The sequence below is a fragment of the Caloenas nicobarica genome, chromosome 20, assembly GCF_036013445.1.
Source record: "Caloenas nicobarica isolate bCalNic1 chromosome 20, bCalNic1.hap1, whole genome shotgun sequence".
Classification (NCBI taxonomy): Eukaryota; Metazoa; Chordata; class Aves; order Columbiformes; family Columbidae; genus Caloenas; species Caloenas nicobarica.
In genome coordinates, this window is record NC_088264.1 from 6955573 (window position 1) to 6968122 (window position 12550).

At 38.6% G+C, this 12550-nt stretch overlaps 1 protein-coding gene across 1 annotated transcript in view; it reads left to right on the forward strand.

The window, feature by feature from the left end:
* The window catches only part of DNM3 (dynamin 3), a 146747-nt gene that overhangs the window by 33977 nt on the left and 100220 nt on the right, over nt 1-12550 (forward strand). Inside the window, 5 exon segments of the mRNA XM_065648911.1 lie at nt 775-913; nt 2970-3056; nt 5400-5470; nt 9076-9124; nt 10743-10772. Coding sequence (XP_065504983.1) covers nt 775-913; nt 2970-3056; nt 5400-5470; nt 9076-9124; nt 10743-10772 — 376 coding nt within the window.

A 12550-nucleotide genomic window follows, 5' to 3' on the forward strand; every position in this document is an offset into this window, starting at 1 on the left:
TATTTTGTGATCTAAGATCACATTACAGTAAACTCACGGCCTGCTTCCCCAATATATGTTTTAAAATTAGGTCTTAAATTCTCAAATGGATGACTCCATTAGCTCCGGTGCAGTATTGGAACTTTTCTGGCCTTACTGATGGAATGGTCTTGATGAGGAATTTGTGCTGGCAAACTGATAGTTTTGGGCATGTTTTTGTAGTCTGCTTTTTTAATAAATCTTACCATCTGCCAAGATATTATAGATCTTTGCAAGCAATGCTTGAAAGAGAAGGAAGGCTGATTTGTTTAGACCTGGTTCTGTGAGGTATCTGTTATATAGGTTCATATACTCTGCAGTGACCAGCTATGGAGTTCTCCATATAGGACTCCGAGGACAGGACCACATTTACTGTTGTGAGTGCAAAGTACAGCTATATGATTCTTACGGGTTTGCTGTGCAAGTAATTGTGTGTGGAGTGCTGCAGCTACCATTCATCTCTAAGGTTTGATGCACTGCTGAAGGGGCTTTACTGTATTATATTGGTACTCTTTAGAGTTCTTGCAGTAATTTTCAAGTAGTAGGGCATGTTTCTGTTTTCGTATTCTTACAATTACACTTTGTTTTTTCAAGGGAAAGGAGCAAATTTAGTTGTGTTGAAGGCTGTTTGTTTGTGTTAGAGATGTTATTGCTCAGCTGTAAGCCTCTGAAATTGAAGATGGGCAGTTCAGTTAAAAAAGAGTCTTCCTTGCATGATTCTTTTTTTACCATCTTACATATTCTTTATCTCCACAGAACAGGTTTATTTACTCCTGATATGGCATTTGAAGCCATTGTTAAGAAACAGATAGTCAAGCTGAAAGGACCTTGCTTAAAAAGTGTGGATCTTGTGATGCAGGAGTTAATCAACACTGTCAAGAAGTGCACTAAAAAGGTAACTTGCAATTAGATCTGGTAACATAAGTATAACATAATTACATAGTAGATAATACAAAGCCTGTCTTGCATTTTATATTATTTATATTATTATAAGAGATTTCTTATCTAGTCTCTTGATGTACAGAGTAAGACACTCTAAAGGAACTACAACTTCTGCAAAAGTCTAACCAGTGTAATGCTGAAAATGTTTGTTGTTTTTGATTCCTGTTTTGAATATATATGCACCTCATGATTGGAGTTATGTTAAGAGTTGCCCCCAGTTTCCTCTTTAAAACAATGTTTTCACTAGTACTGAAAATGGAATTCTGCAGATATGTAAATCAGCAAAAAGTACTTTAAATTTTTCTCTTGCAATGCTAGTAAGAGGAAGAAACAGTGAAACCTTTATAGCGCAAAGGCCTCAAATGCATTCAGAGACATTTATCAAAGAGAGAAAAATACTCTTTGTATATTGAAACTTTACTGGGTAGCACTGCAGTTCTTTGTGATGTAATGGGACCACAACTTCTCCTGTGCTTTTTTCATACACGACTCCAAAACTTCTGATCTCCAGCTGTCAGGAGGTGAGAAGTGGAGATGTAGGAAGACTTCATCGCCCTTGTATTTGTATATGTATATCCTGAGTCAGCATCTTGGGAGGTGTTTAAAAGATGCATAGATGAGGCTCTAAACATGGTTCAGAGGTGGACTCGACAGTGTTCAGTTAATGATTGGACTCGGTGATCCAATCAAAATGATTCTATGATCATTGCATTAGTGTTGACAAATGAGCTTTCTGCACAGAAATGTTTAATTGGAAAGAAGTCCCGAGCGTAGAATCTCCTGGTGTGAAAGCTGAATGCATCAATTAAACTTTAACTCAAGATCCTGCAAATATCAAAATTAATATAGAGGTTCATCAAAACTAAACGTAGCATTACTATGAGTATTTGGGAATGGTTTTCCTGAAATGTGTGCTTGGGTTGGTCTATGATCTTAGAATGAAACCTCAAACCTCACACCAACCCCAGCTGTGGCTAAGGAAGCATGTGAGACGTATTAACATAAAGCTTTTTTCTTTAGACTTCACTTCCATCGGAAAGTTATCATCTGTAAATACTGCGACTCACTTGTCTGGAGCATTGACAACTAACAGTTACTGATTTTCAGTTCTCTTTTCTCCCATTACTCTCTGATATTCTAGAAGATCCCATTGACTCTTGTAGACTTCTTAGCTAACTGGCTACTTTTATCGTCTCACCTTCTGTTCATCTGTCTTTCCTACTGTGTTAGAGTGCAGAGTACGTTAATAGTGGCAAGTACAGGAGCAGTTCTGGGGTGTGAACAGAGGTATGCTGAAGTTGTTGAGAAACGTCCTGTCACAAGCTTTGCATTTTTTTGAATAATGCAATTCATTTTTTTTTTTAATACAAATGAGCAGGTAAAGGAGCTATTTTTTTAAAAACAGAAAGGGGTTACAATCTTTTGACAAAGATCATAGAGAAGTGGATTCACTGCAATATTTTGAGCAGCGTTTTCAGGTTTTTTCCCTTTTGTCAAAGTTTGAAAGACATGTCACTTGAATTAGTTGTGCAAATTCTTTTCCCAGTGCTATTGGCAAAATTTAGTGCTGTGTTTTGCTGTTCACATTTTTAAGTATTGTTATTGAGATGTAAAGATGTTGCCACAAGGTGGAGCCTTCAAAGAACAAGAAACTTGGAAATCATTTAAAGCGCCACTCTGCAATTAGACACAGCAGAAGAGAGAGGCACAGAGAAACCTCACCCCAAGGCTGGTAAACTCTGGTTCACGTGTCAAAAGTGTCCTTCCTCCATGTTCCACAGAGCACAAATCCAACAGCACCAACACAGAAACAATCCGATGGTTAGGTCTCTCCAGTTTCTCTGGAAAATGATCATTGAAAGCAAGTGAGGTTTGCTTTGTAGTGTAGTTTACTTTTAGCCCAAGCCTTTATAATAATAGCTTTCCTCCAAAGGGGAAAGCTGGAGACTCCTTTATTTTCTACTGCAGCCACTCTGCAGGTGTAAATTTCTATTCGTTTTACTTTTCAGTTGGCAACATATCCAAGGTTGTGTGAGGAAACAGAAAGAATTGTTGCTGGCTACATTCGTGAAAGAGAAGAGAAGACCAAGGATCAGGTGAGAATAAATAGGAGACCTAGCAGTCTGGGGAGAAGTGCAGAGGAGGAAAGTTCTTATGTACAAAGTATAGGAAGACAATGAAAGATTTTTTTATTATTATTATTATTAATGGCGAAAGAGAAATTGCTTCTCTACCATTGAGCTTTGACAAAGGAAACTGGAAGTGTTACAGAAAATACTAATCTGATCTCTCAAGATTAGGATTGGTGGCTTAAAGTAGCATTGCTCCTGTACCACAACAGCTGTTTGTGAAAAATGGATTCATTATTAAACTAACACACACACAGAAATACCCAGTCTTTTTTCTACTTTGTTTCCAGGGCTGTTTTTTAACATACCAATCCCATGTTTTAATCACAGTGAGGTCCACAAGCAGTTGTACTGGGATTCATGCAGGAGTAACAAGCTTTGTAGTGGATGTGTGAGCTCCAGCAAGTGTTGCTGCTGAAGTTCTGCGTTGCTAAACAACAGCATCAGCACGCGGGCTGAGCCGTGCAACTTGGCCCCTGAGCATGTTGACAGACTTGCTGAGGTGTGTAGTGTAGAACCACTGGAACTGACCCCTGAGGGCTATTGTATGCTTTGAAAGGCAGTGTCTCAAATCTGAAAATTAAAGTAATTTCTCCTTTGGATTCTAAAATAAGCAAGAAAAAGATTCCTCCTGTGGCCATTCTTAGAAGGCAGGGACAGCCATAAAGTTAATAATTTTGGCTTGTGGTTTGTTAAACTTGGAATTTCAAGAGTTTGTTAATTCCAGGTTCATGGATGTACAGCTTTTCTGATCCTTGCTTTCCCTGAAGTTAAAAAAAAAAAAATTATCTTAAGAGAAGCTTATTTAGAACGTACATCACCCAGCTCAGCAGTCCAAATCCAGGAAACTTCAAAGCTTAGATTACATCTGAAAAAATCCACTGGAAGTGGGAACAGGAATTATTGTCTGGAGAGTGCAGAGTGTGACAACAGAAATATTTGGGGAAGAAGGGCTAGGCAGAGCTCCTTAGTTGTTCTGGACTCCGGGCTCTCTAGCCGTGTCCCTGTGTGAGCTGGGGAGCTGTGCAGCGTGTCCTGTGTCTTTTAATCTGTGCTGTGAATGTATTCTTAAAAATAATTCTTAAAAAATTGTATTTGCTGGGCTTGTACTTGCAGGGTGTTCTAGTTAGCACACTCAGTTATGTCAAAATTTGGAAGAAGATACAAGTCACAGTAATTGAGTCCTTTTTCTTATTATTCCATTCATCATTGTATGCACGTAGCTGGCAATTTCCCAGAACAAAGTACAAAATATCAGCTTTCTGTAAATGCCAAGAACTGTTCAAATAGGTTATTGTCACATATTCACATAATTATTTATGCTGTTAGCAGTTATCATGAATAAATGAAAACATTAGTGAGAGTAATTTCAGAGGTAAGAGCTAGACCCAAATCCTCGCTATCTTTTGCTCTGAGTGAGGCACTGAATATCTTCTGGAAATTGTGAAGAACTTGGGAGTGATGCTGTGTTTAAGGAGCTGTACAGAAGCAACTCTGTACACTTTGAGGAGATGAAATGCTACCATTTGGTAGCAATAGGTTTCTTCCTTGCTCCCTGCTAATAATTGGAAGTCTGAAAAGATGGATGGAAAGTGCAGTGTCATGTGTGTTCAAGAAGCTGTTCAAGGGTGAACGTGGGTTTTCTCCAGTGTCTTAGCAAATTCTTTGCCAAGTTACATTATCAAGTTTGAATCAAGTTCCATCTCTGGGCTACTGAAGGCCTGGCAAGCGCTAAGTACAGAGACCATTCATTCTGTTATTTCATTGATTAGCTTATCTTGCAAGCCAGATGTGTGCACCAGAATGGCTGTCTAGTACCCAGACACTACATTTTTTGGGACAGGGCTTGCTTACTTATCACTTCTTTGTGGAGTGCCTAACGAAAATTTAGGTTCTCTGATTTTAGGTTTAAGGTTTGGGTTCCTTGCTGGCTTGGCTGGAATGCTACAAACAGGCAGAACTTTGCTAAAATTGCAAAACGTAGAGCTAGAATGTTATTAAATGCTCTCTGGCCATGTATGATTGAAATTAATAAAATGGACAAGGGCCAAGATAGTGAAAAAATGAGGTCTGTCAGGAAAGAAATAGGCAGAGGTAACAGCTCTTCTGTAGTGTAGCTTATTAAACAAGCACATGAACAGAAGTGGTAGGATTTAGAAAATATTCTTGCTTTTGGCTTGAGTAATTATGAAAGGAATATTCAATAATGCAGAAAATTGAAAAGTTCTGTTCTTTTCTCCCACCCTTTTCCTCAGTCTTTCTCCCCTACCTTATTCACCCTTTTTTTCTCTCTCTCCTCTCCTTTAATAGGTGCTGCTGCTGATTGATATCCAGGTTTCTTACATCAACACCAACCATGAAGACTTCATTGGCTTTGCCAAGTATGTATATAGAGACTTTGTTATAAAGATACTGTCTGGTGGTTTTTGTGTGTGTTTGTTTTTAAATAAATTCAAAACACAAGTCCTGCAGTGTGGCAGTGAAGATGCAAGCTGCGAAGGCCCGAACACGTTGAGGAATGCTCTTCTCGATATACATAGTATTGAACTCTGTCCCACTTTTAGGGGATTCTTCACCCCAGTTCACGAGACTAGTTTCACTGAAGCTGAAGCTTATGTCTCGGTCTGGAATCACGTGCAACTCAGGAAACATCTCTGGCAAGCTAATGCCTCCACTGTATCCATTTTAGGGCCGCAGCAATGTATAATATTGGTGGTCTTTCCACATTGTTGTGAATGCATATTTTGGGAGCTGTGATTCTGTGTGAAACAGTTTTGCTCAGAGTAATGGATGTCTCAATTATAAGTGTGCCTGCTGTTTGGCTGTAGAGAATAATAGTAGCAGAATGCCCTGCAGGGCCTGGTTTGACGTTCTCCTCACTTAATTGAAAAGGCTGTGAGAATATTCTCCAGAATGTTCTCCCTCAGCTTGCAGCAGTTTGTGCCTCAGGCACTTCGTACCAACATTTTGACACTAATAAAAACGTTAACGATGTCTTTGCTCTTTGAAGAATAAATGTTCCTTCAGTCATATTCATGCCATATTTGCCATAATAGTGTTTTGAGTCACAACAGGTTTCACCCGTGTGGGGTGCTGCCAACAAAGTTGGGCACCACAATACGTATTATACTATGGCCTATTCTAGTTAGCACTGTGAAGGGAGTTCTCCATGTTTGGCGGCGTGCCTTGAAGGTTTAAAACACGGAGTTCAGCAAGCCGAGAGGGGAGCAGGCAATGCCAGGCACTCTTTGTGTATGGTTTGAACAACTTTCTCTAGAATTGTTTGCAGGTCCTAGATGTCTTTATCAGTTCTCTTGACAAATGACAGGATGTTGTAGGAATGGTAGCTGGCCTTCTAGAGGTCAAGATAATGACCTGCCTGCTGCTGTTTACTTATCTTCATCCTTTTCTGACAGGAAAAAGCCTGCTAAAAACACTCCGTATATGTTAGTGGTGCGAGCTGTGACCTTGGGAAGTCACATAGGCCAGCCTCCTGCTCAGAGGAGGGTCAATGCTGAGTTTAGACCAGGTTACTCAGGGTTTTGTCCAATCAGATCTGGAAAACTTCCAAAATCAGAGGTTCTCCAGCCTCTATATGCAGTGTGTTCCAGTGCTTGCCTCTCTTCCTGTGAAAAGATTTTTCCTTTTGTCAAGTTGGAACCTTCCATATCTTACAGTTTTGGATTCTGGAGTATCAGGTATATCTGGTGCTATTTCGTTGTCTCTCTCCCCTGGAAAAATCCCCCTCGTGGATGCTGCTGCTGGGGGCTGTAGCTCAGTCTGTGGTCCTCCCTGCTGCATCTTTTCCAAGGAATTGCAATGCTTGAGTTCAATTTCTTGGGAAAGCTGTTTTTTCTTTTGCAAGTTGAGATCTGGAAATCCCCAGCCACTGTGTGCAGGTTATAAGCAGATAACGAATGGGTCTTTGCTTATGTTCACTGATAAGTTCAAGCAAGCGTTTATATAAGTTGAAACTGGTGGGAAGAGAAGTATCTCTGTTGACTTGTGCTCAACTCGAAAACTTGGATAACTAAGAATAATTTCAAATGTAAAATGTATTAATTTATGAGCTAAAGAGTAGAAAACACACATTTTAAACTATAATCATATTATTGTTATAGCAATTCTGTTAGAACTGGAAAATGAAGTAGTTTTTGAGTACCATATGAGCTTCTGCAGTATCTAAACATCCTGGACTATAGATTCCCCAGATTGCATCCTTTCTTTTGCTGAGTCTTCTAGCCAGCCGTCTCATGTGATTGCAGTGTTTTGTGAACCTTGTTCATCAGAACGAGAGCAGAAGACATTTCAAACTGCCTTGCAGCATTGCAGGGCCTAAGGCAGGTACAGCGCAATGTGAATTGACTTGAAAAGGATTTAAGTATGCCAGTTTTTAGGACAACTTTGCAAAGTTATGAAATCGTGAAATCTTAGGATATTAATGTTCGTCTCATTTGGCAGAACGAGTAGTAAAAGGTTGGGATTGGGTTTGTTTCCAGTTGGTGTAACTCAGAGCTACATGCTTCAATGCTACAAGCTACCCTTCTACATCAAGGGTAATTTGTATTCAGAGCAACAGAGGACCAATTGGTAGGCTATTAGTAAAAGGTGGGGGTCTCTTAGTATGATATCAGTGGGCTAATTAGCTTTCCTAAGGTGATAAAAGAAAATAAAGAAACAAACAAGCAAAACCAATGCCAAACTAAAAGAACGGCAGTTGGGTTTCCTAAAGCTGTCTCGTGTGTTTTTCAATACATCGAAATTGGTGAGAGGTTAGTGCTGTGGTTTTTGTGTACGCATACTTTGATAAAATTTATGCACCAAAGCTTATGCATCTCAGCTGATGCACCAGAGACATGCAGTGTTATTTGTTCAGAAGGATCTAGATGATTGAGAGCTAAGGCCAGCAAATAGGCACATGGAATAAACATCCGTTTGGATATTCTCACGGACAAGTATGGTCTGACAGGATCAGAATTGGGACAGGGCTGAGTCTGGTGCTTCAGCAATTCTTTGCAGCAGCAGCTGTGCGCAGAAGAGCTGCAGGACTTGCCCATGTGCTGTGATTCAAGCACCTCTTTCTTTCTTACTCTTTCAGAGCAATGTTTGTAGCTGATCTAATATGTATGCTTCTTTTTCAGTTAATCAATGCCTGATGAAATGGTATAACCTAATCCAAACAAAACTTCCTGTCACCAGTGGCCGCTCTGGTGGTCAAGTAGCCAAACCCTGCTGGCTGAATGCTTTTTCTTCCTCTTCCCAGCAATATTTTAATGTTGTGGCCTAACAATTACAAACCACCACATAATGCAAATGCTTTTAGAATTAATGGCAACTTGTATGTTTTTGAGACAGGAGTGTGTTTTTGTTTCAGGAACTGGGATTAACGGAATTTCAGAATTGAGCAAAACATTTAAAATACGTTTTAATTTCAAACATCCTCTATTCTTATAAGATTCCAGCTTTTTGAACCGGCTTTGTGACAGCTTCATCCATTGGTTATATTTACACCCTCAAAATGCATATAAATATCAGAATAATTTCCAAAACAAACTGTCAAGACAAAGCTATTAAGGAGCCTCCAGCAGGGGAGAATGTTGTTGTACTGCACTAAATAACATAAATGGCTTGCTTTTTGTCTCTCTTGAATATGTATAGAGGCTAATGTTTCCAAAGTTACCCACATGAGCCATAATTTCTTTGTGCTTTTAGGAACCTTTACCAAAGCAAGTAGATCTTGTTACAAAGGAGGTGATCAGTAGGAGTCGTCTGCTGTGCACGTCCCTTCTGTGCTAAGCAGGCATTCCTGTACTGTCAGAAAAAGTAGTGGAAATATGCACGTAGATGCAATGATTTTTGCTGTGTTTCTTTATTACGCTAGCTTTTTGTGCTGCAATCAGAAGTAACTTGCTGCTAAAATCTATTCCTTGGGAATGGGCTTAGTTGGAGTTTCTTCAGTGTAACTCTTTATCTCTGCTTTCCTTAGTGCCCAACAAAGAAGCAGTCAGGTTAACAAAAGTGCAGTGGGAAATCAGGTAGGCACCTAACAGAGAATGGATAATGGCATGTGCGAGTTATTCCAAGCTGTTTGGTTTTCTTGGCTGTGTTTATTTGTTGTAAGTGTATCATTTACCTTTTCTGCTTCAAACATACACAAAATGCATCATCATCACCTCATTTTACTGGGTTTTTTTTAGAGCCACCTGACTTTCATTGTTACCATTTATTAACCTCTGCTACTGCTTGCACTGCTGGTTGGTGTCTCCCCTCCCATGCAGTTTAGTGTGTTGAATCTTTCATGTTACACATCAATGTATTTTGGCATTAATTGTAAACTTGTGAATTTTGGAATCCAAATGCTGGTGAGTACTTGCTGTGTGTGTTTTGTCATAGTTGTTTTACTAGTTCTTAAGTGTTCACAGCTTGATAGCAGTGAAGGGGCGATTCAGCAAGCAAAAGCGGATTTGCCTTTACCTCTGCTGAAAACTCTCAGTTGACTTCGCAAAGCGAACAAAGAATATAACTGGTTGATGGACTCATTAATTAGAATTTTCACTGAGATTCATTAATGGAAGTACTTGTTTGGTTCTTTTTACCATATAAGAATATGGCATTGATTCTACAAGATGCTAAGTGCTCCCAAGCTTTGCTTCTTTCTTTGCTTTTGTGTGGGCTAGGGGTGCTCAGTACTTCACGGGATCAGTCCTGTTCTTTATATGCGATAAAAATAATGAAAATGCTACAATTTTGTGGGTTTCTGCTTGCTTTGAGGGTTTTGCAAAGTCTTACACAGAAATAAAATGCTATGGAATTAGAACATTCTTTAAAAGTATATAAAAAATCCAAGTAAAAATGAGACAATGACATTTTGTATAAAATATTACCTGACTTGAACATCTTCCTAATCTGTTAATGTGTAATTTGGTCAAACAATGCTTGGGAGTGAAAGGTCAAGGTTTTCAAATGTGACCACTGAGTTTAGATCCCTCAGGTGATAAACCTGAGCTTTCAGAAAGTCTCCTATTCTGCTGTTGTAAATGAGAGTTCTAGCATTTTTTGAAAACATAGTTGTCTTTTAGGGGATAGAAATCCAGCCTCTTTCTCCCACCAAGAAATTGCTAGTTATTTTTGAAATGTTAGTTAAAATAATCCATTACTTCTTGGATATGACTGTCCCATAGAGCCTTGCCAGTGTGAGTGGCATTTTTGATGTAATATGTGGTTTGGACTAAAATGAAGAAAGTTGAAAGGTCTAAACACTGAAATGGCTTCAAAGACGAGTCTCTCCGCTCTAGGGAGAAAATTCCTTCTTATCTAGCTGTGCCGGAACATGTGTCAAACACAACCACCATCAGCACTTTGGAGTGTCCCATAAAAGGAAGATCGACCAATTATCTAACTCTTCAGAAATACACAAACAAAATGAATGATTTTTTTTTAATTATGTGAATGTTCTGTCTCTAAAGAAGTGGAGAAAAAACTTGGCATTTTAAATTAAATGTTGAAACTGGATTACTTTTGGTATAAAGGACTTTGCTGAACCTTTTATTTTAAAGATAATAAACAGATGTTTGTAAGTTAATTGTATGGAGTTGAAAAGAATGAGAGAACATTTCTGAAATAAAACTTCATTTTTGCAATTTGCTATTTCAGGGAACCAATCTACCGCCTTCAAGGCAAATTGTACGAGCTAAGTTCTGTAAGCTTTATTGTTGCTTTTTCATTTAGCTTCTCAGAGGGCAAAGTTTGTCTCTAACTCATTGGTTTGTTGAGTACTTGCTACTAAACTACTTAACGTTAAACAGTCTTGGCCGTAACAGCTCCTCAACAAAGTATAATTGCAGTTCATCACTTAACTGCTACTAACCTGCTGTTATAAGTATGAACTAGTATCACTTAATGTTATAGAAAACTTTGAATAAAATCAGTATTGTATAATTTATTGTTTCTCAAACTAAAATGACTAATTGATGTTTCTTTTATTATATAACTGGAAAGCAGTATTTATCTGTTGTAAGTGCCTCTATTCGTAGGAAATCTTTTTGAAAGGTGGGCAAATAAGTTTGTGGTAACTGAAAGGAAGCATTAGCTGTTGCTTAAATGAACATGCTCTTTTGGGCTACAGGTACTGTTACTGGTATTTTGTTTATATGAAGGAATTACTTCTGCATAGAAAACGGGAGATTTATTAATAGAAATATTTAAGCCTTTGTAGCATTCTTTTCATAGCAGCAGGAGGATCAATACATAAAGGACGGGCTTCTTTCTAATCCTTCTACTTTATGAGTAAATAAATATGTGAATGCCTTTAATATTACTAATTAGAATAAACTGTCTAAACAGCAGTTAACTTTATAACAAGTTACTCCTGGTTCCATGATGGTGAGGTGTAAGAAGTAAACCTCTGTATGATGTGCATCCTTTAGTAATATGTATTATGAAAACGTATACATTTTTCCAATGTGTTGCCACATCATCAAATTATATTCATTTTCATTTCAGACAAACTTGAACTAATGTTCAATAAAAGAAAAAGGACTAGGCAGCACTGGTTCTAACAGCAGTTGAATTGAGTCTCTCAGAAGCTCAAGATCATTAAGTTTTCTCAAAATAGTGGGATGCTCATTTGCAATCCATTGCTTTTCTTTTTTGTAACTTGCTTTGAACTGGAATGATGCAGATAACTATTAACTGTTTCTGTGTATCTCAGAAATAAGATGAGCGCAGCAATATTGCTTTTTTGGAAGAAGTGTAATGCCAACTCCTCTTAACATGTTTTTGCTCCTCTTTCCTCTACTACTAATTTATCCTCTCACGCTTAATCTTTGGCCTTTTTTGTTTGTCTTTTCTTTGCTACCGCCTGAGGTTTTGACCTGACTCCACAAAGTTTCTTTTTAAGCCACAGGTTAGTCTGTCTTCTAATTTGCTTGAAATACTCAGTGTAATGCTTGGGTTTACACAGCACACTAGCAAGATCTGCTTCCCGAGAGCTGACTCACTCTTAACTGTGTATTTTGTGTGTTGAGATTTGTTTTGGTGACTAAAACTCGGTGTTTAAAGCTCCCCTTCACGATAAACCTGTGAAGGTGTCATTGCTCCATGTGCCCAATTGATACTCTGTGTGTGAGAAGGCAAGATACTCAAATTATAGAGGATTATATATAATTTATATGAAATTCTGTTCTGTGTTTTACTTCTGCAGCAAAATCTGCTGCTGTGTTTGAAGTAGCCTCTGTAATTGGAGAAGGGGCTTAATCTGAACTCTGAGTTTCCAGTCACTGTCCAAGTGATTTGGAGGTTTGGGTTCGAAGGCTTTGTTTGACCTGCTGCTTTTACAACATTATACCAGTGATCTACTTCACTTGTTCCGGACACAAGTAGCATTCAGACCCCATCAGTTGGCCTGAACTATTGTGCTAATAAGTAACTTTACCCCTAGTAACCCACCCCCCCACCCCCCC